General features: G+C 38.1%; 1 protein-coding gene across 5 annotated transcripts in view; it reads right to left on the bottom strand.

Annotated features, from left to right (window-relative positions):
* The window catches only part of SLC38A9 (solute carrier family 38, member 9), a 98,769-nt gene that overhangs the window by 5,205 nt on the left and 66,050 nt on the right, over positions 1-27,514 (bottom strand). For 4 of the 5 annotated variants that reach the window (XM_011996748.1, XM_011996752.1, XM_011996749.1 and 1 more), the window contains 6 exons: positions 26,933-26,992; positions 22,971-23,165; positions 19,664-19,771; positions 16,276-16,382; positions 4,126-4,239; positions 2,344-2,492 (listed from right to left, as the gene is read on the bottom strand). In XM_011996748.1, coding sequence (XP_011852138.1) covers positions 2,344-2,492; positions 4,126-4,239; positions 16,276-16,382; positions 19,664-19,771; positions 22,971-23,165; positions 26,933-26,992 — 733 coding nt within the window. The remainder of the gene's footprint in view (positions 1-2,343; positions 2,493-4,125; positions 4,240-16,275; positions 16,383-19,663; positions 19,772-22,970; positions 23,166-26,932; positions 26,993-27,514) is intronic. The other variant, XM_011996751.1, reaches the window with a different exon arrangement.

The following is a 27,514-nucleotide window of genomic DNA, read 5'->3' as shown; positions in this document are numbered from 1 at the left end:
AGTCAGCCGAGATGCACCACTGCACTCTAGTCTGGGCAACAAGAGTGAAACTCCATCTCAAAAAAACAAAAAACGAAACAAAAAAACCCTAAATTCTATTTTTTAATATTTAAATGCTGATACCTATACCTGCATAAACTAAAGCTCCTGGAGTCGTCCATACATTTTTAAGAGCATAAAGGGTCCTGAGACCAAAAATTATGCTCCAAAGTATGCACACTCTATAGAGTACATATAACTGTTGGATAAATGAAAATGACAGTGTGTTCTTGGTGGCAGGGGAAGAACTGTAATGTGAAAACAAAAGGGAAATCTCTGACTTTTTCCAAGAAGAAAAAACATTCTTATAAAGACAGCCACAATTCTGCAAAATAATGGCAGAAAACAGGAATAATGTATTTGCTTAGCATTTTTTCATCTATGACTTCACTGTATTTATTTTCTTCGATGAATATAAATACAGTAGAGTAGAAACACAATCAGAGGCTTACACTTACTAAGCTCCAATCTTCTGGATAATAATATTAGAACTATAGCTGCTGCTATACTTATCAGTGCTTGAACCTGGTAACTCTTGACTTTTGCTTTGTTTTGAAACCAACATATTTATGGCGAAAATTATTTACTGAAGAAGCAGACTACATTAGTTCATTTTAAACAAGAACTGATTAAGACCACTTGTTTAGTTGGTTACTGTAAATGCAATTTTTTTTCAAATTTTATTTAAAATTTTTATTTCTTTAAAAGAACTTATTCCTAATAAAAGTGGATTAGGTTCTTTTCACTAGGATGGACCTATAATAAGACTTAATGTAAGAGTAGGAGTTAGCCAAGAGTTCACAAGAAGACTGCTGGGAAACTCTGAAATGACATATAGAAATTTCTCTTGGATGAGGGTAACCAGCTTTGAACAGATTTTCAAAAGAACTCACAACTCCTTCATCCCCAATAAGAGGTTAACAATTATAGCAGTAATTTAAACTTGTTATATATCAAATAAAAATTAATTATATATCTGACCTTCAATTCTTAACAATTGATCATTTATGTAAAACTGCATGAATGTTAATGAATATAAAAGTAAGGATTGTTGGGCTCAGAAAACCATACCCCAAAATGAAAGCCTTAGAAACAAAAGTTTTTCTCTGACCTTCTGAATCTCAGTCCCATTCTCCCGAAGCTAGCTTAGAAACCAGAATCCCTCTTCCCCAACGTGGAAACGAAAACATTTTCCCTCAAGCTGGCCATAAAACCTAAAAATATCACTCGAATTTCCCTCTATTTCTGTGTAAAAACTAGCCATAAAGAAATGATCTGACCTGTCTTGTTTGACTGCAGGTCATAAGACTCCCATAACAGAGGGGGTCCTGCCCCAGACTCAAATAAAAAAACATATGCTCAGAGAGGCTAAGAATCTAGACAGAGGGGCCTTGCTGGGTTTCCCCACTCAGTCTATTAGCATTAGACATGGCTGTTCACATAAACGTAATCATAAAAATGGACAATTTCCCCTGTATCTTTGGGTCTTCTTTCTAAAGGCTCCCATGTAACATAAAACCACATTCAAATACATTTATATGCCTTTTCTCCGCTTTTTTTTTTTTTCTTTTGGAGACAGGGTCTCATTGTATCACCCAGAGCAGTGGCGTGATCTCAGCTCACTGCAGCCCCTATCTCCCGGGCTCAAACGATCCTCCTCCTCCTACCTCAGCCTCCTGAGTAACGGGGACTACAAGCATGCCCACCATGCTCAGCTAATTTTTAAAAATTTTGTAGAGATGGAGTTTCACTATGTTGCCCAGGTTGGTCTTGAACTCCTGGGCTCAAGTGATCCACCCACCTTGGCCTCTAAAAGTGCTAGGATTACAGGCATGAGCCACTGAGCCTGGCCCTTTTTGCCTATGAATCTGCCTTTTGTCAGTCATTTTCAACAAACATTCAGAGGGCAAAGGGTAAGTTTTCCCTTGGTCCTGATAGCTTCAATGACCAATAATTAAAATAAAAGTGTTGCTTCTCATTAGCTACACATTGCCCACATAGGTACTATACATTATAAACTTCTTGACAACATGTAAATCAATAGCAATTAAATAATAAGATAAATATAAGTGGCATCAGAGCTAATTAACTATACTGGAAGGAACGAACTTTAAATCATTTTAGACAAGGGAGTGGCTTCTATTTTTAAAGCTCTTCAGGGAAGAGGACACCAATGATCTATCTTTAGTCACCACTTTCATTAGGCATTTTTATAGCAAAAGGATCAGTCACACTTTAAACTGACCTGCTTGCACAGTCATTTGTTGCTTGGCACATCTTGCTGGTCAAGAGAAGAGCCCTTACCTAGGATAAATGTCACCGAAGATATGGCCCAAAAGCTGGACACGAGCCAGGTAGCCTAAGAGTGGGTATACAGTCATCATCTGGAACAGCAGGAATATCCTTGCAATGAAGGACAGGGTGTCACTGCTAGGGAAGTTGTCTAAAAAATTCTAATCCAAGAAAGATAATGAGGTCATGTTAAAAATCAAATTCAGTACACACATTCATAAAATGGAATGTCTTCTGCTTATTTTGAACACAGGTGCTACTCCAATTGTGACTTGTGGACTAGTGCCCATCCACAACTACTTGTTAAGTATTTTTTCAATGAGGTAAGTATAGAAATTGAGTGTTTAGAAACTTTTACAGAAATATGACATTGCCACAATTTTATTCTATTTTACAAAAGTATCAGCATGCAATTTATGTAACATTAAAGCAACAGCAAAGACAATTTTGTCCTTCACCACAGATAGATCGAGAAAGCACTGCTCTATGTGGTTAAAGGAAAATACCAGTCTGCTTTAGAGATTTAAAGAGCTAATTTAATTCAGTGTTATTTTACCCTCTCTGGCTCTCTTGCTTTCCTCCTCTGAAGCACTGTAAGCACTTTCGATGTAAAGATGACAGAATAAGGTGAGAGTATGTCTATCACCTACTGCATCATTGTTTATCACTAAATTGAAAAGGATTTATCTCTTCTTCCTTTCATGACCCTTTTCTCCATTTTGGTTTGGTATCTTAAAAAAAGTTAATTACGCAGAATTTTTATCTTTTCTTTCAAATACAAATATTACAAATATTCCTATTCCCAAGGGAGTAGGCTTTGTATGAGTTTGTTCATATCAGGGAAATTTCCAGCAAACATTTGGCTGCCAAAGAACTTCTGGAGTCAAGGAAATCAAGAAAATAAGAACATGTCCAAGCTGCCATAATAGCAGTAATTCAAACTTATTTTTCTTATAAAGATGAGAACACTATTAACATTATTCTGCTGAAATAAGCATTATAATTCAGCTGTAATAAATCACATGTATATTCCATTGCACTCTATAAGAGGAATTTCTTCTGACCAGAAAGTCACTTGCGAAATGTTGTTTTTTGTGAGAAACTCTTTAGTCACTTATAACTAAAGACTATACGACTGCTAAGTTTTTGATGGGTTAAATCAAAGAAAATATTAGTTACGGCAATCTTTTATTAAAATATTTTTTTCTTTTACTCTATCTCTCTCTCTTTTTTTTTTTTTTAAACCCTCTGGTAACTCATAGAACATCTCTCTCTCTTTTTTTAACAGTCAAATACTCTTTTTTTGTTTTGCTGCCTGTCACTCAGTATAAGAATGAGAGTCTGATTAATCATTAGGGTCTGATAAACTAAGACTCTAGTTTATCCAGGGCATTCCTGATGTGGGCTTTAAAAAACAGGGAGTTCATTCAATGTATTTTCTGTGAGGTTTTATAACTACACGAGAACTACTCATAACAGTTCCCCACAAAAAGAGAAATATATGTACATAATAGACATTTATTTGAGTACCACAAGGTGCCTGGCACGTAGTACATTATCTCAGAGTCCATCTAAAAATCAAATGGGGTACTTATTGTACTATTTAATGGAAAAGAAAAATAAAGCTCAGAAAGAAAAGGGAAGGTGCCTAAATTCCCATACTTGGAGTAGATAGCAGAGATGGCATTAAAACCCAGGTCTATCTGATGTTATATCTTGCCACTGTATCACCCTGCCTACTATAAATACATGAAAGTGTACACAATCACACAGAGAGGCTACACCGTGCCTTACCTGCTCAATACAATCTTTGGATAATGGTGGTGAAGGAAATGAAGCAAAAACCAGGACTCCAATATAGAGATAAGTTAACGTCACTAGCATATAAGCAATGCACAGGTCCCTCACCTGTAAATACAGAAAAAAAGTCCCATAATACTGAAGAACCTTGCAGTAAGTCTACCTGAATAGGCTAAGAAGACTAACAAATGAATACAAAATTTGTCTTTTTACCTTGTACATGTGTGTATATATTTCTAGATATTCAATTTGTTCACAGAAAGTAGTTAAAACAAAATCCACATACTTTACAATCAGTCTGCCAATTTTTTTTAAAAAGGTAGTCTGAAGTATGTAGACTAAGCTACCTGTTGGCAGACTTAGAAGTTAACATAAACAGTGGTTTAACATGACTGAAATTCTGACTTAATTTCAAGATAATTTATTTGCCAAATTACAAACTACTATAACTACAATAATAAAGCTAAGGGACAATAAGAAAGTAAGCATAAGCCACTTCAGTATGGTCTGCAACATTTTAAAACTTCTTCCTTTGGTAAATTAACTTATTAAAATATGCCTAGACCACAGCAGAGTAGAACATACTAAAATATATTTAATAAAAAAAGAAAGCTAAAGAAGAGACAATAAGCAGTATTAAAGGCAAGCTTAATAAATCTAAACAGTAAACAAAAGGAAATCAAAAGGCAGCTGTTCAAACAGCTGCACAATGTTACTGGAATCAGCAAACAAATGCAGAACATTAAATAAAGTGGACTGCTTTCTTCTACTGCGGTTCCCATCCTCCCAACCCCCTATCTCCATGCAAAGTAAAAATCTCCAAGACATTTAATGTAGCCAGCTGTCAGATCCAAACAGAACAGATTCTCCAGCTCAAAAATCTGGTCTTCATCGCCACTAAAGTTATGGCCAAACAATTCAGCACAATTAAATTATGGTAACAAGCCTATTCATTTTTTATTTTAAACAAAAATTACTTTGAAAGCTAAGGAAACAAATTGGAAAAAAATAAACTTAAAAACATTTGATAGCACAATAAAAAAAACTGGGACATTTGGTATTAGGGAACATTTCTGATTTTTTGGATTACTTTCTTCCTTAAATGGGCTAGCTAACATAGTAGAGTTTTATAAACTTGACTGTTGACAAATTCAGTTAAAAAGCAAGTAACAAGTTATGAGAAATTTTAAGGTCAGGTCTAAATTGACAATCAGCTTGAAAGTATATCAAGGGTTTTAAACCCTAAATTAGATGGTGGATAAGCTCATGGAGCTAAAGGCTTATGCAGATTGGTTCCAGTCCTCTCAAAATGCTTCTAATTGCTTAGGAATGAGGAAGAGGATGACCAAACCTCCTGGGGGGTTTTCAAAATCATTCCTCTTGAGTTCATGAAGCTCTAGGTCTGACGGGAGGCCAGACTTCAGTCACCCCTAGGGTTGCCTCATGATCTTGTGTGGGATGAACAGCAATGAACCAGGTCAAATCTACTTTTTTGTCAGAGTAGTAGTTTCCCATTATGATGTTTGAAAGTCATTCTACACTCAACCTACTCAATGCTACTCAAGAACAGAGGTAGCCTTGTAAAAAAATCTTGGGAGGCAAAGCAGCTGGGCCTGAGACAGCTCTCTGTAAAGTAGGACAGCCACCATTCCAATAGACAGTTTTCAGCTTATCTACTACCTGATCACCGCGTTATTTTGGTCTGACTTCTTGCAAAGAAGTGTACCATAACACACTTCAGGGGAAATCTGATTAAGATGCAAAGGCTATGGTGCAGAGCTTCCAATAAGACTTTTCCCCTCTGCTTCTCTGTTCTCACGGCACTATATACATGTCTCAAATACAGCAATGACAGTATTGTGACAGTCATTAATTTTTATTATAAAAGTAATCCATGTGCATGATATAAAGAATTTCAAGTGGAGATAAAATACGTCCCTTGACATCCCTAAAATAGCCAAGGTTAATAGTTCTTGTATCATGTTGGTATTTTAATTTTTCTCTAAATGTGTCTGTACCACAAGACTCTGGGATTCTGAGGACAGGGACCATGTCTTTTTCTTCTTTGTATCTCCAATACCCAGGACCACACCTAGTACATAGGAGGAATGTGGTAAATGTAGATAAAGAATAATAGCCACATTGGTTTTATTAAGTGCTTGTAGGTGCCAGGCTTTATTGCTAAGCACATTACAAGTGTCATCTCATTTAATCCTCATTGCAACCTTATAATGTAGATACTGTCATTTTCTTCATTTTACAGATGTAAACTAAGTGCAGCAAGGTTACAAAACTCGTTTGTGGCTGCAAAGTGGGTATCTGGTGAAACCAATATGCAAATCAAGATCCTTTTAGTTCCAAATTGCAGGTCCTCAGCTACTATGATGGAGAGCTGACCAGTCTCCAATGCAGTTGTGTCACAGTTAACAAACAATAATAATAAAAAAAGAGAGGTAACAAGTTATGAGTAATAACTATACAACAGAACACATACAGGGATGCTTCCATTTTGAGACACTAAAATCAGGAAAGTTCTATTTCACAGTACTCCAACATACCTTCAGTAAAAGTAGCTCAGGAGCTACGTACGTGTTTTCATCTGAATACTCCGATGAACAGAAATGATGCTTTTATTACAAAAGCAGCTGAGGTTTAGCATGACGCTGGGAAATATGCCACTTATGAACAGCATACACATATGTGGGCTTTGCTATTCTCTGGCTCAAACACAAGCCATTACTAAAGATAGAGTTTGGCCTAAAGATATAGCTTCTTGAAAGCCCATTTAATGGAACAGCATAGAAAAAAAGCTATTCTTTAGAAAATGAGGCTCAAAGTAAAAAATATATTTAAAAAGAGACACAAGTGACAATATAAACTGGTAATTATGTCAAGAAGCCTATACATTAATAAGGTAACCGATTCTGCCTTGTGAATAATAAATGGCTGGCAAGGTTGACGGTAGAAAACTAACGACAGGTAGAATGCCAAGTCAGAATGAAAACTGGATCTACAACAGGCCCAGAAGTGGGTTTGGGAGCACATTCTATTTGTCAGACATGGTTTATTATTTGTTCCACATACCGTTCATAGTGAAAATACTATCCAGTGGAGCATTTACTAACAAAAATGACAGAAACTGACCACACAGACTGACACCAAAAATCTACATAACTTCTCCTGGTATATAGCCAAGTAAACCACAGATTCATATGAAGAAGGAAAAAGTAAATAACAAATCACGATATAAGGCATTTCAAATTGTTTTAAAGAACAAAGCAGGGTAATACAACTAAACACAGACAAAACAAAACTAAACAAAAGAAACACTTAGAGGTTCTGATTCAAATACAATGAGAAAATATCAAGAGGTCAATCCACACAACCAGGAGGGTTATAGGGACTACATATTCTGGTGATAAACTAGTTGGATGGTCTTCAGCTCCCTAATCCCCCTTTTTTGGCAAGATATGACAAAAGAATAGGAATGATGGCTGGGTGGGGTGGCTCACGCCTGCAATCCCAGCACTTTGGGAGGCCGAGGCGGGTGGATCACCTGAGGTCGGGAATTCAAGACCAGCCTGACCAACATGGAAAAACCCCATTTCTACTAAAAATACAAAATTAGCCAGACGTGGTGGCGCATGCCTGTTATCCTAGCTACTTGGGAGGCTGAGGCAAGAGAATTGCTTGAACTGGGGAGGCAGAGGTTGCAGTGAGCCAAGATCGTGCCACTGCACTCCAGCCTGGGCAACAAGAACGAAACTCCGTCTCAAAAAAAAAAAAAAAAAAAGGAATAGAAATGATATCCCATTTACACATATAACAAATTACATTTGATGGAAAAAAAAAATTGTATGAAATGAAGTTGAACTTGGAAAACCTAGAAAATTTGATCACTACACCTATTTGGGAGTTTGTTTCTTTCTTTGCAAATATCTTTAGTTCCAAGTCCAGTTAGAAGAGGCCTTTTCTATTCTTTTGACTTCTTTTCTATTTTCAAACTTTTGTTTACTGAGCTTGGAATGATCCAGTATCCACATTATGAATTCAGAGTCCCTGGCACGCTTTACATTTTTTGACTTTAATCTCAAGAAAATATTATGCCATGATATTAACAGGACTTCTTTCAAATTACTTACTGAGGCTGGGCGCGGTGGCTCAAGCCTGTAATCCCAGCACTTTGGGAGGCCGAGATGGGCAGATCACAAGGTCAGGAGATCGAGACCATCCTGGCTAACATGGTGAAACCCCATCTCTATTAAAAAATACAAAAAAAAAAACTAGCCGGGCGAGGTGGCAGGCGCCTGTAGTCCCAGCTACTCGGGAGGCTGAGGCAGGAGAATGGTGTGAACCCAAAAGGCGGAGCTTGCAGTGAGCTGAGATTCGGCCACTGCACTCCAGCCTGGGCCACAGAGCGAGATTCCATCTCCAAAAAAAAAAAAAAAAAAAAAAAAAAAAAACTCAAATTACTTACTGAAACCTGCTGAAAGGTATAATCATTAAATAAATCAAATGACAAAGTTTTTCTCAGAATATGGTACCAATTTAGCTAGATTTTTGCTAACATATAAGCCAATTTCAGTATAATCAAAAAGACAGTATATATATTTACATACAATCAAAGTGTTTAGAATGTTGCTGGCACATAGTGCTTCATAAATGTTAGCTTTATCCTTAGCAATTATTAATATTTTAAGAAGTTAACATAAAGTACAACTAGTTTTTTGAAAGGTAGACCATCACTTCATAACCCAATTTCAATTAAGACAGTTTAAAAAAAAAAAAAAAAAACAACCATTTAAACCTTTGTGTGTGTGTGTGTGTGTGTGTGTGTGTGTGTGTGTGTTTTTTTTTTGAGATGGCGTCTCGCTCTGTTGCCCAGGCTGGAGGGCAGTGGCATGATCTGAGCTCACTGCAACCTCTGCCTGCCGGGTTCAAGTGATTCTCCTGTCTCAGCCTCCCAAGTAGCTGGAATTGCAGAGGCCCACCACCATGCTTGGCTAATTTTTGTATTTTTAGTAGAGATGGGGTTTTGCCACGTTGGCCAGGCTGGTCTCGAACTCCTGACCTCAGCTGATCCAACCGCCTCAGCCTCCCAAAGTGCTGGAATTACAGGCGTGAGTCACCACGCCCAGCCATTTAAACCTTTGCTTTTAAGCCTTTGTTTTAAAAATAGTTTCCACAAGTGACAAAAGGTGAATCAAATTGTATTAGCTGAACCTAACATAATAGTTCTACAAAGTCCTTATCCTAATACTAAGTGGAAAGAATTCATTTTATGGTATTTACATATGAAATACGGATTTCAAGGCCCACTGAGTGTTCTACTAAGAAAGGCAAAGACATGTCCTCAGTCCTTGGGAGACCATGAACCAAGAACGCCCATCTCAATCCAGCCCTGAGCTTCTCACAGTGGGGCATATACACCTCCAGATAAACTGATGTGACTTTCCAGAAAAGCAATTCAACTTGAGAATTCTGGTGAGTGAAAAGTTAAGCACAGACAGTCCTCACTTTGCAGGGTGGTATGAGATTATAAAAATTACTATGCAACCTGAAACTGTGCAAAGTGATCACAATAATCAATGGGAAAAACATATAATTGTTCTATGATCTTTAACAATTGTCAAAACATTAAATATTCTGTTATAAATGTGTAAGGAAATGAAGAAAAAGTAAAACATTTCTAAAAGTACATTGCAATGTCAGAAATATTGAGCTTAAAATATTTTGTTTTGTAAAAACATACCAAGAGTAGTCTGAACTACGTTTGCCTCCTTCTTCTCATTGTATAACTTAACAAAATGTGGCAGGCATCTTTTCCATGCCTTGGTGAACCGTCATACTCCTTTATCCCAACTGTGCACCAGCTTCTAACATTTCATCTTTTGTGCTTTCAATGTTGTGAGACATCTCTGATAATTCAATTAATGTGAAGTTTTCTGACAATTGCACTTCCTCTGGGATATCTTCATTCTTGTAATCATAACCACTTTCCAAATGCATATTGATAAGCTCACCTTCCTTAAGTTTCTCTGGCTGCATATCTGGAGTATCTTGTATAGCAGCAGTGTCAACATTTCCACAGTTGGCTATTTCTTTTATAACTCTTTATATAGAGTTGAATTCAAATTTCACTTCTTGCATTATTGTTTTGTTTCATTGTAACACTTTCACTTTGTTTGACAATTCCTTGCTCAAGTATCCATTTTTTGTAAAATATATCAGTTTATCACCGGGTGACAAGGAGTTAACACAACTATCTGCTTTGCAGACTGTACAGTGAAAAACATACACAGTGACCAGTCATTGACAGACTTTGAAAGAAGTTATGTGATTGGTTACTAATTATCACATGCACTTTTTATTTATGTAGTGCTTTGTGAAGTGAGGGCTAGCAGCTACTACTTTACAAGTACTAATAGTTAAAATTCTGACCTTGCCTGTGCCCGACCGGAGCCAGCGGTTCTTCAAGCACCCAGCATCCAGCGAGACACGCAGTGCACCGATGGAGGGGACACGGGTAGAGCAATGGTGGCCAGGCTCGGCTGGGGCTGCTGCTGCTGGCACTGCTCCTACCCACGCAGATTTATTCCAATGAAACAACTGTTGTAACAGTTTCAAGTAGCTCCTCCCAGAATACTTTGACTGCCCCAAATCCAGCTAATGCCACCACCAAGGCGGTTGGTGGTGCCCTGCAGTCAACAGCCAGTCTCTTCGTGGTCTCACTCTCTCTTCTACATCTCTACTGTTAAGAGACTCAGGTCAGGAAACATCTTCTAAACTTCCCCATCTTCTAAACCCAATCCAAATGGCGTTTTGAAGTCCGATTTGGCAAGGAAAAACAGGTCTTCTTCGAATCTACTAATTCCACCTTTTATTGATATAAAATGTTGAGAATCCCAAATTTGATCGGTTTGAAGAACATGTGAGGATCCCAATTTGATCAGTTTGAAGAACATCTACTTTGAAGAACTAGATGATGGATAATATTAAATCTGCTGGTGTTTCATGTACAAGATGAAGGAAAGACAACATCCAAAATAGCTAAGACATGATTTCCTTGAATGTGGCTTAAGAAATACTACCTTGAAAATAAGAATAGTAATAAAGGATGTGATTGTGGAATGGAGATTCAGTTTTCATTTGGTTCATTAATTCTATAAGGCCATAAAACAGGTAATATAAAAAGCTTCCATGATTCTATTTATATGTACATTAGAAGGAACTTCCAGGTGTTACTGTAATTCCTCAATGTATTGTTTCGACAGCACTAATTTAATGCCTATATACTCCGGATGAAGTTTTACATTGTTGAGCTATCGCTGTTCTCTTGGGAACTGAACTTACTTTCCTCTTGAGGCTTTGGATTTGACATTGCATTTGACCTTTTACGTAGTAATTGACATGTGCCAGGGCAATGATGAATGAGAATCTACCCCCAGGTCCAAGCATTCTGAGCAACTCTTGATTATCCATATAGTCAAATGGTAGGCATTTCCTATCACCTATTTCCATTCAACAAGAGTGCTATATTCATTTAGCTAAACAGATTCCAAAGAGTAGAACTGCACTGACCGTGACTAATTTCAAAATACTTTTTATTATTATTATTCTTATTATTTTTTTAGATGGAGTCTCACTTTGTCGCCCAGGCTGGAGTGCAGTGGCACAATCTCAGCTCAGTGCAACCCTCTGCCTTCCGGGCTCAAGCGTTTCTCCTGCCTCAGCCTCCCAAGTAGCTGGGATTACAGGCACCTGCCACCATGCCCGGCTAATTTTTGTAATTTTACTAGAGACAGAGGTTCACCATGTTGCCCAGGCTGGTTTCGAACTCCTGACCTCAGGTGATCCGCCTGCCTCGGCCTCTCAAAGTGCTGGGATTATAGGCTTGAGCCCCCGTGCCCAGCCGTCAAAATGCTTTTTATTTCTGTATATGTTGAATACTTCTTACAATTAAAAAAAAAGATCTGTTTTGAAGGCAAAACTGCAAATCTTGAAATTAAAAAGGCAAAGATGTAAAGGAATCAAAACTATAAATCAAGTATTTGGGAAGTGAAGACTGGAAGCTAATTTGCATTAAATTCACAAAAACTTTTATACCCTTTCTGTATATACTTTTTTTTTCTTTAAAAAACAATTATGGATCAGAATAGCCACATTTGGAACACTTTTTGCTATCAGTCAATATTTTTAGATAGTTAGAACCTGGTCCTAAGCCTAAAAGTGGGCTTGATTCCGCAGTAAATCTTTCACAACTGCCTCGACACACAGAAACCTTTTTAAAAATAGACACTTGCCGAAGTCTTTTGTTCGCATGGTCACACCCTGATGCTTAGATGTTCCAGGAATCTAATATGGCCACAGTAGTCTTGATGACCAAAGTCATTTTTTTCCATCTTTAGAAAATTACATGGGAACAAACAGATTAAACACATCTGAAGCTACTGTGTGTGTGAATGAATACTCTTTTGCTTTATTCCAGAATGCTGTACATCTATTTTGGACTGTATATTGTGTTTGTATATTTATGCTTTGATTCATAGTAACTTCTTATGTTATGGAATTGATTTGCATTGAACACAAACTGTAAATAAAAAGCAAGAAAAGGCTGAAAAAATAAAATAAAATTCTGTGGTAACTGACGTTTGAACAAATGTTGTTAGGAGGAACTGATGTATTTTAACTAAACCAGATTAATGAAACTGGTGCATGTAAGAACCATGCAACATGAGAACTGCCTGTAATTTAACTCATTTTGAGCCCCTCCTCTTTCCGTTTTCTTTTTTGAGGTGGAGTCTCACTCTGTCGCCCAGGCTGGCGTGCAGTGACGTGATCTCGGCTCACCACAACCTCCACCTCCCGGGTTCAAGCGATTCTCCTGCCTCAGCCTCCCGAGTAGTGGGTACCACAGGCGCGTGCCACCACACCCGGCTAATTTTTTGTATTTTTAGTAGAGACGGGGTTTCACTGTGTTAGCCAGGATGGTCTCAATCTCCTGACCTTGTGATCCGCCTGCCTTGGCCTCCCAAGGTGCTGGGATTACAGGCGTGAGTCACCGTGCCCAGCCTGAGACTGTTTTCTAGTAAGACAAACAAATAATGAGCATGATAAAAATATGTGTAAATGTTTAAGATAAAACATGACACTTCAGTAAGATTGTGTTTGTCTTTCCCAGATTTCTAGGTACACGAGGTTGTTCTGTTATTAGGGAGACTTGGTGGTAAAGTTTGAGAAACACAGCCTTATGGATAGGATCATCCAATATATGAGAATTCTGCTTAACAACATGAGTTTCTAGGGCACTTGGGCTAACTTGGCTTACAAGAAGAGACTGTAAATATCAGGAAAGAAAGGGTAAGAGGGGTAAAAATACTAAAAATTTCCAGCCTCTGTTGTATGTTAGATCACGTTAACATCACAACCCTGATAGGTAGCTATCATTTTACATATGACAAAAATGAAATTTGAGGTAAGTTCACCAAATAGGAAGTATGAAAAATCCAGATTGACTCAAGTCCAACTCCATTTACAGGTAACATGCTACATGTATGGTCAGTAAAGATGAAGATGGAAAAGCTAAATTCGTATTTTTGCTTTAGAGAGCTTACTTCCTCTACTTAGAAAGGTTTTTGCCTTCTTAATGACTGCCAAACATTACCCCTTACTCAAAGCCTTCTCAGAATCTCCAGGCACAGCAAATCCTTCCTTCTCCTGCATTTCAGTAACAACTGTATTGACCTCTATCAGAACTTCATTATGACTTTTGTTTACAAGGTCAGAAGCTGTTAAATTGACCACAAAATCTGCAGACAAGCCAACAAGTAACTGGTTAACTTCTGTTTGCCTTGGGTTTAGTTTGCTTTACTTTTTCTATTGTCTAAGGTAGAAAGTTAGGTTTTTGAGATCTTCATTTTTAGTGTAGGTGTTTACAGCTATACATTTCCCTATAAGCACGCTTTAAGTAAACTCAAAGTATTTCTGATTTTTCTTGTGATTTCTTCTTTGACCCATTGGTTATTTAAGAGCATGCTGTTCAATTTCCACAATTTGTGAATTTCTCAAATTTCTTTCTGTTATTGATTTGTATCTTCATTATGTTTAGAGAACATACTCTGTATGACTTAAATCCTTTCACACGTATTGAGAATTGTTTTATGACCCAGCATATAGTCTATCTTGGAAAATGTTCTTATGTATTTAAGAAGAATGTGCATTCCGCAGTTGAGAGAAGACTTTTTGTAAATATATATTAGATTAAGTAGGTTGACAGTGTTTTTCATGCTTCCTCTATCCTTACTAATTTTCATCTATTGGTTCTATCAGTTACTTGAAGGAGGGTGATAAAATGTCCAATTACAATTGTGGATTTGTCTACTTCTCTTTTCAGTTTGGCAACTGTTAACTCATTTATTTTGAAGCTCTGTCACTGGATGCATATACATTTAGGATTATTATGTCTTCTTGATGAATTGATCCCTACAGATCATCATATAAGGTTCCTCTTTATCTCTGGCAATACTCCCAGTTCTAAAGTCTATTTTGTCTGATATTAATTTCGCCACTCCAGCTTTCTTATGTTTAATATTTGCATGGCATATCTTTATGTTTAATATAAATTCCTTGTAGACAACATATAGTTAAGCTTTGTGTTTTAACAAGTCTGAAAATCTCTTTTAATTAATTAAGTTATTTGTTTGAGATAGAGTCTCGCTCTGTTGCCCAGGCTGGAGTGCAGTGGCATGATCTCCGCTCACTGCAACTTCCACCCCTTGGGTTCAAGCGATTTCCCGCCTCAGCCTCCTGAGTAGCTGGGATGACAGGTGCACACCACCATGCCTGGCTAATTTTTGTATTTTTAGTAGAGACAGGGTTTCACCATGTTGGCCAGGCTGGTCTCAAACACCTGGCCTTAAGTTATCCGCCTGCCTCAGCCTCTCAAAGTGGTGGGATTACAGGTGTGAGCCGCTGTACCCAACCTCTTTTAATCTTTTAACTGCAGTGTCTTTAAATGTAATTATCAACACAATGGGTTTAAACTTACTATGTTGCTATTTGTTTTCTATTTGTCACATCTATTCTTTGGTTCCTTTTCCATGGCTTCTTTTGGATCAGGTATATTTTGTTTGTTTTTTTGAGATGGAGTCTGGATCTGTTGCCCAGGCTGAAGTGCAGTGGCGATCTTGGCTCACTGCAACCTCCATCTCCCAGGTTCAAGCAATTCTCTGTCCCAGCTTCCTGAGTTGCTGGGATTATAGGCGTCTACCACCACGTCCGACTAATTTTTGTATTTTTAGTAGAGATGGGGTTTCACCGTCTTGGCCAGGCTGGTCTTGAACTCTTGACCTCGGGATCCACCTGCCTTGGCCTCCTGAAGTACTGGGATTACAGGCGTGAGCCACTGTGCCCAGCTGCATTTTTTTTTTTTTTTAAGATGAGGTTTCACTCTGTTGACCAGACTAGAGTGCTGTGGCATGAACACAGTTCACCACAGACTTGGCTTCCTGGGCTTAAGCAATCCTGCTGCCTCAGCCTCCCAAGTAGCTGGGACTATAGGCATGTGCTACCAAACTGGGCTAATTTTTTCTGTAGGGACAGGGTCTAACCATGTTGCCCAGGCTGGTCTCAAATTCCTGGGCTCAAGTGATCTTCCTGCCTCAGACTCCCAAAGTGCTGGTATTATAGGCCTGAGTCACCATAGCTAGGGTATCTTTAAAAGATTTTACCACCATTAATGGCTTATTAGCTATACCTCTATTTTTTCAGTGGTTACTCTATGGCAGGCACCAGCGAACTATGACTCACGGGCCAAATCTTGTCTGATGTCTGTTTTTGTGAACAGTTTCATTGAAACAATGCCATCACCCATTTGTTTATGTATTATCTATGGCTGCTTTCATAACATAACAGCAGAGTTGGGTAGCTGGAACAAAAACCATATGGCCTACAAGGCCTGAAATATTTATCGTCTGAACCTTTATAGAAAAATTTGCTGACCACTGCTCTATGGTTTAAGTTTAAAAATTAAGATCTTGTGACAAAATTGCCTAACTGTACCCCAAATATAAAGTGGCTCAAATACTGACTTAAAAAGTTTATTCTCAGGAGATACAAAAGTCAATTCCAAAGATAATTACTCACATTGTTTTCTTGTTTCTTGTTGTTCTTCAAGAGTGTGATGATACAATTATGAATAAAAAAAGCAAGGGTAAGCACTCCAGTCAGCTGTGGAAACTGAAATCTTATCTCTAGGAGAAAAATAAAAACAAAAACATTAAAACTGACAGTTAGAAAATGAGTAGTGGTAGCCAACAGTTGATTACTAAAAATCAGTTGTCACTGTTTTATCCGGGGAATGAGAATATTAAAATGTCTTTAAAAAGTTCCTCAAGGCCAACATTATTCTTGGGCAAAGCACTCAAAAGGGGGAAAAAAAAAGTATGCTCTGGCTGGGTGTGGTGGCTCACACCTGTAATCCCAATACTTTGGGAGGCCAAGGTGGGCGGATTACCTGAGGTAAGGAGTTTGAGACCAGCCTGGCCAACACAGTGAAACCTTGTCTCTACTAAAAATACAAAAGTTAGCTGAGCGTGGTGGCAGCAGCCTGTAATCTCAGCTACTTGGGAGGCTGAGGCAGGGGAATCGCTTGAACCTGGGAGGCAGAGGCTGTAGTAAGCCGAGATCGCGCCATTGCATTGCGGCCTGGGTGAAAGAGCAAAACTCCATCTCAAAAAAAAAAAAAAGTATACTCTGTACAGGCGCTTTGTATCAATTATTCCTATTTGAGGTCATATAATTGGTATGGGGAAGGGCAGGATTCAAATTTAGGCTCTGTCTGACTTTAAAGTCCTTCATTTTTTTAATACCTGAATTTGCCAGAAAATTACCTCTAGAAAAGGAATTATGAAAGGGCAAACTGGTCATTTAACATTCTTCACTGACAAATCTAAAAAACATTATTTAAAAATAATAGAAATAAATGTCCACCTACAGGGGATTCATTAAATTGAGATACAGTTGTGCAGTGGTACACAGTATCAAAAATTATGTTGTAGAGGCAGTTTCTTTTTTTCCCTATGATTGAAATAGCATACATACTGTGATTTTACTTTTTATTGTTTTATTCTTTTTGAGATAGGTTCTCACTCTGTTACCCAGGCTGGAATGCAGTGGCACAAACACGGCTGACCACAGCCCCAACTTTCTGGGCTCAAGTGATCTTCCTGTCTCAGCTTCCCTGGCAGCTAGGATTATAGGTGCATGCCACCACAGCCAGCTAAGTTTAAAAGAATTTTTTTTTTTTTTTTTTTTTTTGTAGAGACAGTGTCTCGCCATGTTGTTCAGGCTGGTCTTGAACTCCTGGGCTCAAGTAAAACTCCCACCACAACCTCCCAAAGTGCTGGGATTACAGGCATGAGCCACTGTGCCCAGCCTACTTTTACTTCTAAAATATATGTGTGTGTATAGATGTGTGCATGCAAAGAAAAAAGACTGGGGGAGGGGGGGAGTATCCACAAAAATATAAATAGTGGTTACATCAAGTTATGCAATTTATTTTAAATTAACCACTTACCTATATCTCTAAATGTTCTGCAATAAACACAAAGCTACTTTAAAGTGAGAATAAAATAACACTGCAAAAGCACTGCCAATTTCTGTATTGAGGACTGCTAATAGAAGGAAAAAAATTGATTTTATGTAGAATAAAACCATGATTTAATGGAAAATACTGCTGGTCTAGGCAAACCCATCTCAGGGGATTCCTTAGTGTAAAAAGTAGAAATGTATAAAAAATCCACTGATTCTGCTATATTATTTTAGAAAAAGAAGAGAAAACAATTAAGAATCAAGCACTAGCTCTAAAATAAAATAAATAAATCTAAATAAAATAAGATTAGTTTTCAACACATTCTTTTTAATTTAGCTGAATTTCCTGTCTCTCAGAGTAATCAATTCTATTACTTAGTTAAGATACCCTGTAAAGCAATTTGTTATTTCATCCTTTTCTATCTTTTCTAATTAAGGCAAGTAAGACCACTGTTAGGTTTCTAACTTGTCATATTACAGTGGGTAAATAGTCAGCTTTTTCCCATTAACTACCAAAAGCTATCTTTTTGAGAAAATTTCTTGAAAACCTGAGACTCTTTTTAACAGCACTATTGAAATAAAATTCATGTTTCACCCACTTAAAGTGCACAACTAGTTTTTAATTGAACAGTATATTCACAGAGTTGTACAACCATAACCACAGCACTTCATTCCTTTTCTATTGCCAAATAATATCCCATTGTACAGATATACCACATTTTGGCCAGGCACGGTGGCTCACGACTGTAATCCCAGCACTTTGGGAGGCTGAGGCAGGCAGATCACCTGAGGTCAGCCTGGCCAACATGGTGAAACCCTGCCTCTACTAAAAATACAAAATTAGCTGGGCATGGTGGTGCACGCCTGTAATCCCAGCTACTCAGGAGGCTGAGGCAGGAGAATCACTTGAATCGGGAGGGGGAAGTTGCAGTGAGTTGAGATTGCGCCACTACACTCAAGCCTGGGCAACAGAGTGAGACTCTGTCTCAAAAGAAAAAAGAAAGATATACTACATTTTATTTATCCATTCATTAGTGATAGACACTGGGCCGTTTCCACTTTTGGTTATTATGAATAATGCTGCTATAAACATGCATGTACAAGTTTTTGTGTGGAAAATACACTTTTTTAAAGAACACATTTATGCCATGATTATTACATAATACATTAAATAATAGACTCCTTCACAAAATGGTTTTAAAGAAGCTCCAAACTTCTGCTGCTTACTTTATTCCTTTGAAAAGGCATATCAAGAAAGGATGTAAGCAGGAAGAAGATAATTGCATTACACATATCTGAGAAAGGATTCATATTTGGAATGTATAAATAAATCCTATAAATCAATATTAAAAAACAGACAGTTAAATAGAAAGATAGAAGAAACACTTCAGCAAAGATGAAATCCAAATGGCCAACAAACATATGAAAAGTTGCTAACTCCACTGATCATTACAGAAATGCAAATTAAAACCACATTGTATGTTCCCAACAAAAAGATAAATGTTTGAGGTGATGGATATCCCAATTACCCTGATTTGAACACTACACACTGCATAGAGGTATTAAAATATCCTATGTATCCCCCTAAATATGTATAACTATTTTATGTCAATAAAAATTTTTAATTAAAAAACACAAAACCACAGTGTAATACCACATTATATACCCATCAGAAAGGCTGGATGAAAAACACAGAAAGTGCAAGTATTAGTGCACTATAACTTAAATGAACTTCAACTAACAAGTAGAAATGACAAAGGGCCCTGGTTACCACTAACTGCAGGAAACTCAAAATAATCTCAATTGTAGTACTATTTTTAACTTAATAGCATTTATAAAAATGCCCAGCATAAAAAAGATCATTTCTTGTTTTAGAATAGCATAACAATGGTTAACTTAAGATCACATTATTGTAATTTATTATTTTGCCAAAACAGCTCACCTGGTACAAAAAATTCTGTTGGTATAAACCAATGAAATTCCAAATGAAATCCCAAGCGAACAGCCTTAAAGGTGACAAGGAAAATCAAATAAAGGACAGATACTGTGCCTGTGAGGAAAAAATTCAGAAACCATTTATTATCTTTGTGTGTTTTACAGATTATTTTAAAATCAAGCATTGTTTTCATAGTCTCAGCAAAGTGTGGGAAACTGTTACCTGCATTGATTATCTCCACTAACACCCAGCTGGGATCTAAAGACTAGAAACAAGCTGAGGGAGTTACCAGAAAAAGAACAAAAAAACTCTATGTAGTAGGCCTAACAAGAACCAGACGGGTTGGGTGTGGTGGCTCACACCCGTAATCCCAGCACTTTGGGAGGCCGAGGTGGGCAGATCACCTGAGGTCAGGAGTTCGAGACCAGCCTGGCCAACATGGCGAAACTTCATCTCTACTAAAAATACAAAAGTTAGCCAGGTGTGATGGCACATGCCTATAATCCCAACTACTCGGAAGGCTGAGACAGGAGAATCACTTGAACTCGAGAAGCAGAGGTTGCAGTGAGCCAAGATTGCACCACTGCACTCCAGACTGGGCGACAGAGCAAGACTCCATCTCAAAGGAAAAAAAAAAAAAAAAGAATAAGAAAAGAAGAATCAGATGAAGGTAGCTCATACATTGCTGAATGCAAAACTGCTTCATTTACTTATGAGTTGAGTTTAAGCAGAAGATACAAGCAGAGAGTCCACTATAAAATTGTAGGATTACACAGGATAAAACTAACTTTTATTCTTTGAATTGGAAGTGTTAGAGACAGTCTGTCACAGTATTTAATGTGAGATGGCAAGAAGGTAAAGAAAAAAAAGCAGTGAACGTGGATCAAAAGCATATTTGAGAAAGGTGAGAAGCCAAAATACATGAACAATCTTGATCTAGTATCTAGATGAGGTTTTGACTGGGTAGCACTGCTTGCTAGACGGAGATTCCAAACTCCATTCTTAGGTATTATATACAGGGTAAAATGGGCATTCAGAATTTTTTAGTAGTGTAGAAGGTAGAAGATTATTCCTTTTAAGAAATTAAGTCTAGTCATTATGGAGTAGAGTCAGAAAACTCAGGAAGGCCTTAGATGCTAATTCCTCTAATGAAGCTATGGTTTTAAGAGAAAGGGAAACTACCAACAAAAAGAACAAAAGCAGAATATCCTTAAGGAGCTGGAGAATCAACAATCAACCTGGTTGGAAGTCTGGTGATTGTTGTGCCCAGTTGAGCAAATCCTTCTATAAGTTTATATTATTTTAAAAGATCTGTTTCATAGAAAAGTTGGCAAGCAAATCAGGAAACCACGAATGAGTGATATAAGCAGTACTGTGGGTTTGGAGATTAGCTGATTCATAAAGGATGAAAACAAGACGCCAGAGCTTATATAACCACAACTCTCCATCTTCTGTGTGTCTATGGCAGCTTACAGTGAATTCTGTACCTGAGGCAGACAGGCAAAGAGAAATAATTTTAACTTTTCCTTTGGTCTTCTGGAAACCTAGAAGCCACTGCCTTGTTCCTTGATATGATGGGTTATTTATTTATTTACTTATTGAGACAGAGTTTTCACTCTTGTTGCCTAATGGCATGATCTCGGCTCACTGCAACCTCCGCCTCCTGGGTTTAAGCAATTCTCCTGCCTCAGCCTCCCGAGTAGCTGGGATTACAGGCATGTGCCACCACGCCTGGCTAAGTTTGTATTTTTAGTAGAGACAAGGTTTCTCCATGTTGGTCAGGTTGATCTCGAACTCCTGACCTCAGGTTATCCGCCTGCCTCAGCTTCCCAAAGTGCTAGGATTACAGGTGTGAGCCACCGCACCTGGCCTATCTATTTATTTTATGCTCTAGATTGCCTGCCAAAGATCACATCCACAGGGAGGAGGTGAAATTGTATGGTTTATGTGGAGTTATCAATTCCTTATGAATGATATCCTTGTCTTTAGTTAGCCAGATCTGAACTTTCACTGGGAGATTCCTTTTGCCATCTTTTTTTTTTTTTTTTTTGAGACACAGTCTCGTTCTGTCACCCAGGCTGGAGTACAGTGGTGTGATCTCAGCTCACTGCAACCTCCACCTCCTGGGTTCAAGCAATTCTCTGCCTTAGCCTTCCAAGTAGCTGGGATTACAGGCGCCTGCCACCACGCCCGACTAATTTTTGTAGTTTTAATAGAGACGGGGTTTCACCATCTTGGCCAAGCTGGTCTTGAACTCCTGACCTTGTGATCCACCTGCCCTGACCTCCCAAAGTGTTGGGATTACAGGTGTGAGCCACCGCATCTGGCCCCTTTTGCCATTTTAAGTGGAGTAAAAACATTCGTTTAGTGGTTTTTGAAAAGCAGGGCTCACAGAAAGAGGTCTGTTCCTTAAAGAAGGCAATAGTGTTCTAAGAAAAAAAGAAAAGCACTGAGGAAGAGAGCAAAAGCAGAATAAACCTAAGAAGCCTGACATAGAGAATGATTTCCCAGGTTCAAAGTCAGGTGACAATCCTGCATAATACTCTTAGAGACTGTAGGAAAAAACATTCTATAACCTTCCTTAGTAAGTTCTGTTTCCAACCGTTAGAATTGAGAATTCCTATAAGATCCAATTTGGATCTCTCCTCCTGAAATATTCATCTATTTCATCTAGTCGTATCCTCAGAGGAAATGAGGAAGAACTGTTCAGTAAGTTTAGAATGAGAAATCAAATAATTCGTGTCTCAAAAAAAAAAAAACCCACAACCAAACCAAAACTGGTCATCTACACTTACACTTTTCTCCATGCCAAACTCCATAAAAAAATAGAAAAAATCAGGTTATCATAAGAATGAACAACTTGCCAGGCACGGTAGCTCACACCTGTAATCCCAGCACTTTGGGAGGCCGAGGCAGGTCAATCACCTAAGGTCAGGGGTTCAAGACCAGCCTGGAGAACATGATGAAACCCTACCTCTACTAAAAATACAAAATTAGCTGGGTGTGGTGGCACACACCTGTAATCCCACCTACTTGGGAGGCTGAGGCACAAGAATTGCTTGAACCCTGGAGGCAGAGGTTGCAGTGAGCCGAGACTGGGACATTGCACTCCACCCTGGGCAACAAGAGCGAAACTCCGTCTCAAAAAAAAAAAAAAGAAAAAGAAAAAGAAAAAAACAAAACAAAAACGAATGAACAAATTAAACACAGATGAACAGGCTTAGAAGGTAACTCCCCAATCAGACCATATTTCCCTAGACTCCACCACGTATTCTATTACACAAAGTCTCCATAATTCAGCGGTACTACTTACCTAGGATATTAAATTTTGAAAAAAATGAAGGAGATTTGAAATTGAGCAGTGGAAGGAGGAGCCCTACAAGATAAAAGGGCACTGTCCTGGACTTATCCCACCACTTTTCAAACTGTTGGGCTCCTGTGTCATTGGCATAGAAAATCATAGAGCTGTTGTCAGGATGGCCTCCACTCCCGGCACTTGGACAAATCACTGCAATAGGAAAGTACCAGATTAGAGAAGATGACCAAAAAAAAAAAAAAACCAAAAAACAAAAAACGAAAAAACAAAAAAACAGAAAATGACTGCCTCTAGAGACAGACACTTGCTCTACCAACCTCAACTTTTTCCAGGAGCCTAAATGTCTCCTTTCTGGAAAAAATAGAGGGTTAATTTTAAGAGTATTAGTACTCCTTTACCTAAAAATAAGTAAAAGTGAGGGAATCTTTAAAATTTCTGAGATATTATCTTTATTTTTATTTATTTATTTTTTGAGACAGAGTCTCGATCTGTCACCCAGGCTGGAGTACAGTGGTGTGATGTTGGCTCACTGCAACCTCCGCCTCCTGGATTCAAGCGATTCTCTTGTCTCAGCCTCTCAAGTAGCTGTAACTACAGGCACACATCACCATGCCCAGCTAATTTTTGTATTTTTAGTAGAGAGGGCATTTCGCCACGTTGCTCAGGCTGGTCTCGAACTCCTGACCTCAGGTGATCCACCCACTTTGGCTTCCCAAAGTGCTGGCATTACAGGCGTGAGCTACCGTGCCCAGCCCTGAGATATTATCTTTAAACTCTACTAGAAACTATAAAAATATCCCACCAAATATCCCTTGGTTCCACTGCCAGAGAGAAAATACTGGGCTAGATGGTGTTTGGTCTTATTTACACAATAATATAAAAAATATCATTTAGGGTGACTGTTTATTACACTAATAACCCATACAAAGGTCAAAGAGCAGGTTTCTTTTAACAGCAAACAAAAATCTATGGGTTTGGAATAAAAAGCAAACATCATTGAAACAGCTGCCATGGTATAATCACTGATAAAAATGCAAGAATCTTGAATCTCAACAATCCAAAATGATTCTGGAAGTTGATCACATTTGATAGAAGCCTGAGTCCAGATGATATCCAGACGGCTGGGAAATCAGTAAAATGTATGTTTTTTCTTGTTTTTTTTTTGAGATGGAGTCTCGCTGTGTCACCCAGGCTGGAGTACAGTGGTGCAATCTCGGCTCACTGCAACCTCCACCTCCTGGGGTCAAGTGATTCTCCTACCTCAGCCTCCTGAGGAGCTGGGATTACAGGCGCATGCCACCATGGCGGGCTAATTTTTGTATTTTTAGTAGAGACAGGGTTTCACCATGCTGGCCAAGCTGGTCTCCAACTCTTGACCTCGTGGTCTGCCCGCCTCGGCCTCCCAAAGTGCTGGGATTATAGGCCTGAGCCACTGTGCCTGGCCTAAATGTATGTTTCTTACATACTGATCTACAAGTGGCAATTTCTTCTGTTATCAGACAGAATACCAGCCATTCTCATTGTGTTTCTAATGTCACAATAGAGTTTTTGCTAATAATCAGTTCTTCGTAAAGAACTCTTAATGCAGATAGAAAATACTCATCTTAAGTAACCCTTATACTCATCATTTGTCAAAGAGAAAGAAAATTCATTGTCAGTTCTATTTTTAATTTTATTGTCTATCCATTATTTGGCATGCCACAAAGCCAAACATTTAATTTTCTTTCTCCTTCTTAGTCAACATTTTAGTGTGCTTTTTTTCTTCTATGCTCTGGACAGAAATTTTCTTGTGCTAATTATAGTGGTTAAAAGCACAGACTATGGCGCAGTGGCTCATTCCTCTAATCCTAGCACTTTGGGAGGCTGAGGCAGGAGGATCACTTGAGGCCAGGAGTTTGAGACTAGCCTAGAAAACATGGCAACCCTGTCTCTACAAGAATAACAAAATTTTGCTGGATGGGATGTGTAACTGTAGTTCCAGTTACTCGGGCGGTGGAGGTGGGAGGATTGCTGAAACCCAGGAGTACCAGGTTGCAGTGAGCTATGATCATGCCACTACAGGCCAACCTAGGCAACAGAGAGAGAGCTCATCTTTTTTTTAAAAAAAAAAAGAGCACAGGCTGTAGATGGAAGTTAACTGACTGAATAATGAATTCCCAACTCTGCCACTTAATATTTAGGCGTCCTTGGATGAAATTAACTACTATGTTCCCTGGTCTCTTCACCTGGAAAATGGAGTTGACAGTATCTACCACTTAGGGTTGCCGTAAAACATTTAATGTAATGCCTGCACATAGGCATTCAATAAATGTTAGCTGTAATTTATTTATTTATTTTTTTGAGACAGGGTCTCACTCTGTCACTCAGGCTGGAGGGCAGTGGCGTAACTATGGCTCACTGTAGCCTCAACCCCTCAGGCTCAAGTGATCCTCCTGCCTCAGTCTCCCGAGTAGCTCAGAATGCAGGCACATGCCACTATGGCCAGCTAATTAATTTTTTTTTTTTGTAGAGACAGTGTCTTGCTATGTTGCCCAGGCTGATATCAAAGTCCTGGGCTCAAGCAATCCTCCTGCCTCGGCCTCTCAAAGTGTTAAAATGAAAAGCATGAGCCACTATGCCCAGTAGCTAAAATTTTTTACATTAACTGAAATGGATTGTTTCATACTCTCACTGTTTACTACACTGTTCAAAATAAACATTAGCAGAGAAATCAAGAAGTGCTGGATATAAGATATCACTATATAAAGTAAACTGACTTCGCTGATGGCGTTCTCTAAATCATCAGTGTGACTGTGATATTAATATTTATTACCTTAATGATGAACTGACTCCCTACTGGAGAAGTACTATTAACTTTAGATATTAGTAAACTAGTTTCATCAATTAATATTAGAATAGGTACAGTAAAATAATTTTCTTTTTAAATACAAGGATGTTATTTGGTTCTTTGAAAATTCTGAGGTAAGGGATAGGGCACAAGAGATTTTAGTATAATAATTCAACGGTATACGTGTGTGTGTCCACAGGAATAAAAGCTAGTACTTTGCTCACTCATTTTCTAGCATTAACAAAAGACAGGTTTAATTAGGGGGAAAAGTAAGATAATGAGTAGCAAACACTGGAATGTAAACTTCATGAGAGGAGGGACTTTTGTCTGTTCATTATTATATCCCCAGAGCCTACAATAGTTCCTGACACATAGTAGGTTTAATAAATGTGTTTAATGAATTATCCTCTTAGTGATCAATGTGCATCTCCATCAACATGACATCAGTTTAGTATCCCTGAAATCTAAATACATAAAGCTTTAGGTGATGTTCAAGTTTAACAGCATAACTGTTACCAAAGTTACATTAACGTTTATATTCACTTTCCCTGTAACTGTCATATTGGATTAAACCCATTGGCCACAATGGTTTATTTTTTAAAAATAAAGAAAAATTTCTAAGAAATTAATTTCTTTTGGAGCCAAAGCTTCAATTTGTTTTTCCATATTTAGTTACTAGCCTCTGTTTATTACTAGAAAATGAATTCTTTTACAGGTTATAAATTTGTATAGCCTATATATTAATAACTAAAACAACAGATCTCTAAAACTAAGTTAACTGAGAACTACGCTTCTAGACATCTGACATAATTAATAGTGATATAGGTTCTTGAAAATATTGATTATTCACAGGCAAATATGGATACTGTAGATAAAATTGTGAGTTGTATAATATGAACTAAATGTCGCCTAGCTCACATTAATACAACCTATTGCCTGGTTACATTAACACAGCCTTTTTGGAGGTTCTTTTTTTAAAAACACACTAACTACCAACAATTTAGTAGCAGCTCAGTAAACATAATAATTTTGTACTAATCATTTACCTAAAATAAGGTCACATGTTCTACCTTAAATCCTTTTTGGAGCAAGGTGGAGAGTAAAGAAACAAACAACATCCCAAACTACTTACCAGGGTTGCTATTATTGGTACTCAGTATAGTGTCTGTGTCATTAATGTGATGAACAAAATCTAAAAATAAAGGAAAAAATATAGTTTAACACTTAATGAAAGATACTAAATCTATTACTCTCGAAGGTCTTTTATTTATAAAAATCTTTTTTTTTTTTCTTTCTTTGAGACGGAGTCTCGCTCTGTTGCCTAGGCTGGAGTGCAGTGGCGTGATCTCGGCTCACCGCAAGCTCCGCCTCCCGAGTTCACGTCATTCTCCTGTCTCAGCCTCCCGAGTAGCTTGGACTACAGGCGCCCGCCACCACTCCCGGCTAATTTTTTGTATTTTTTTAGCAGACACGGGTTTCACCGTGTTAGCCAGGATAGTCTCGATCTCCTGACTTTATGTTCCATGCACCTCAGCCTCCCAAAGTGCTAGGATTACAGGCATGAGCCACCGTGCCCGGCCTATAAAAATCTTTTAATATCTGTGTAGTAATCTAGTACACTGAACCAAGACTACTTCACTGTTAACATAGCTTCACCTTCTACAGTTTTCTTCACTTATAGGCATGATAAAGGTTTTTTTTTTTTTTTTTTTTT

The sequence above is a fragment of the Mandrillus leucophaeus genome, unplaced genomic scaffold (assembly GCF_000951045.1).
Source record: "Mandrillus leucophaeus isolate KB7577 unplaced genomic scaffold, Mleu.le_1.0 Scaffold523, whole genome shotgun sequence".
NCBI classification, from domain to species: Eukaryota; Metazoa; Chordata; class Mammalia; order Primates; family Cercopithecidae; genus Mandrillus; species Mandrillus leucophaeus.
Note: the sequence above shows the minus strand (reverse complement) of the source record. Positions and strands in the feature narration are given on the sequence as shown.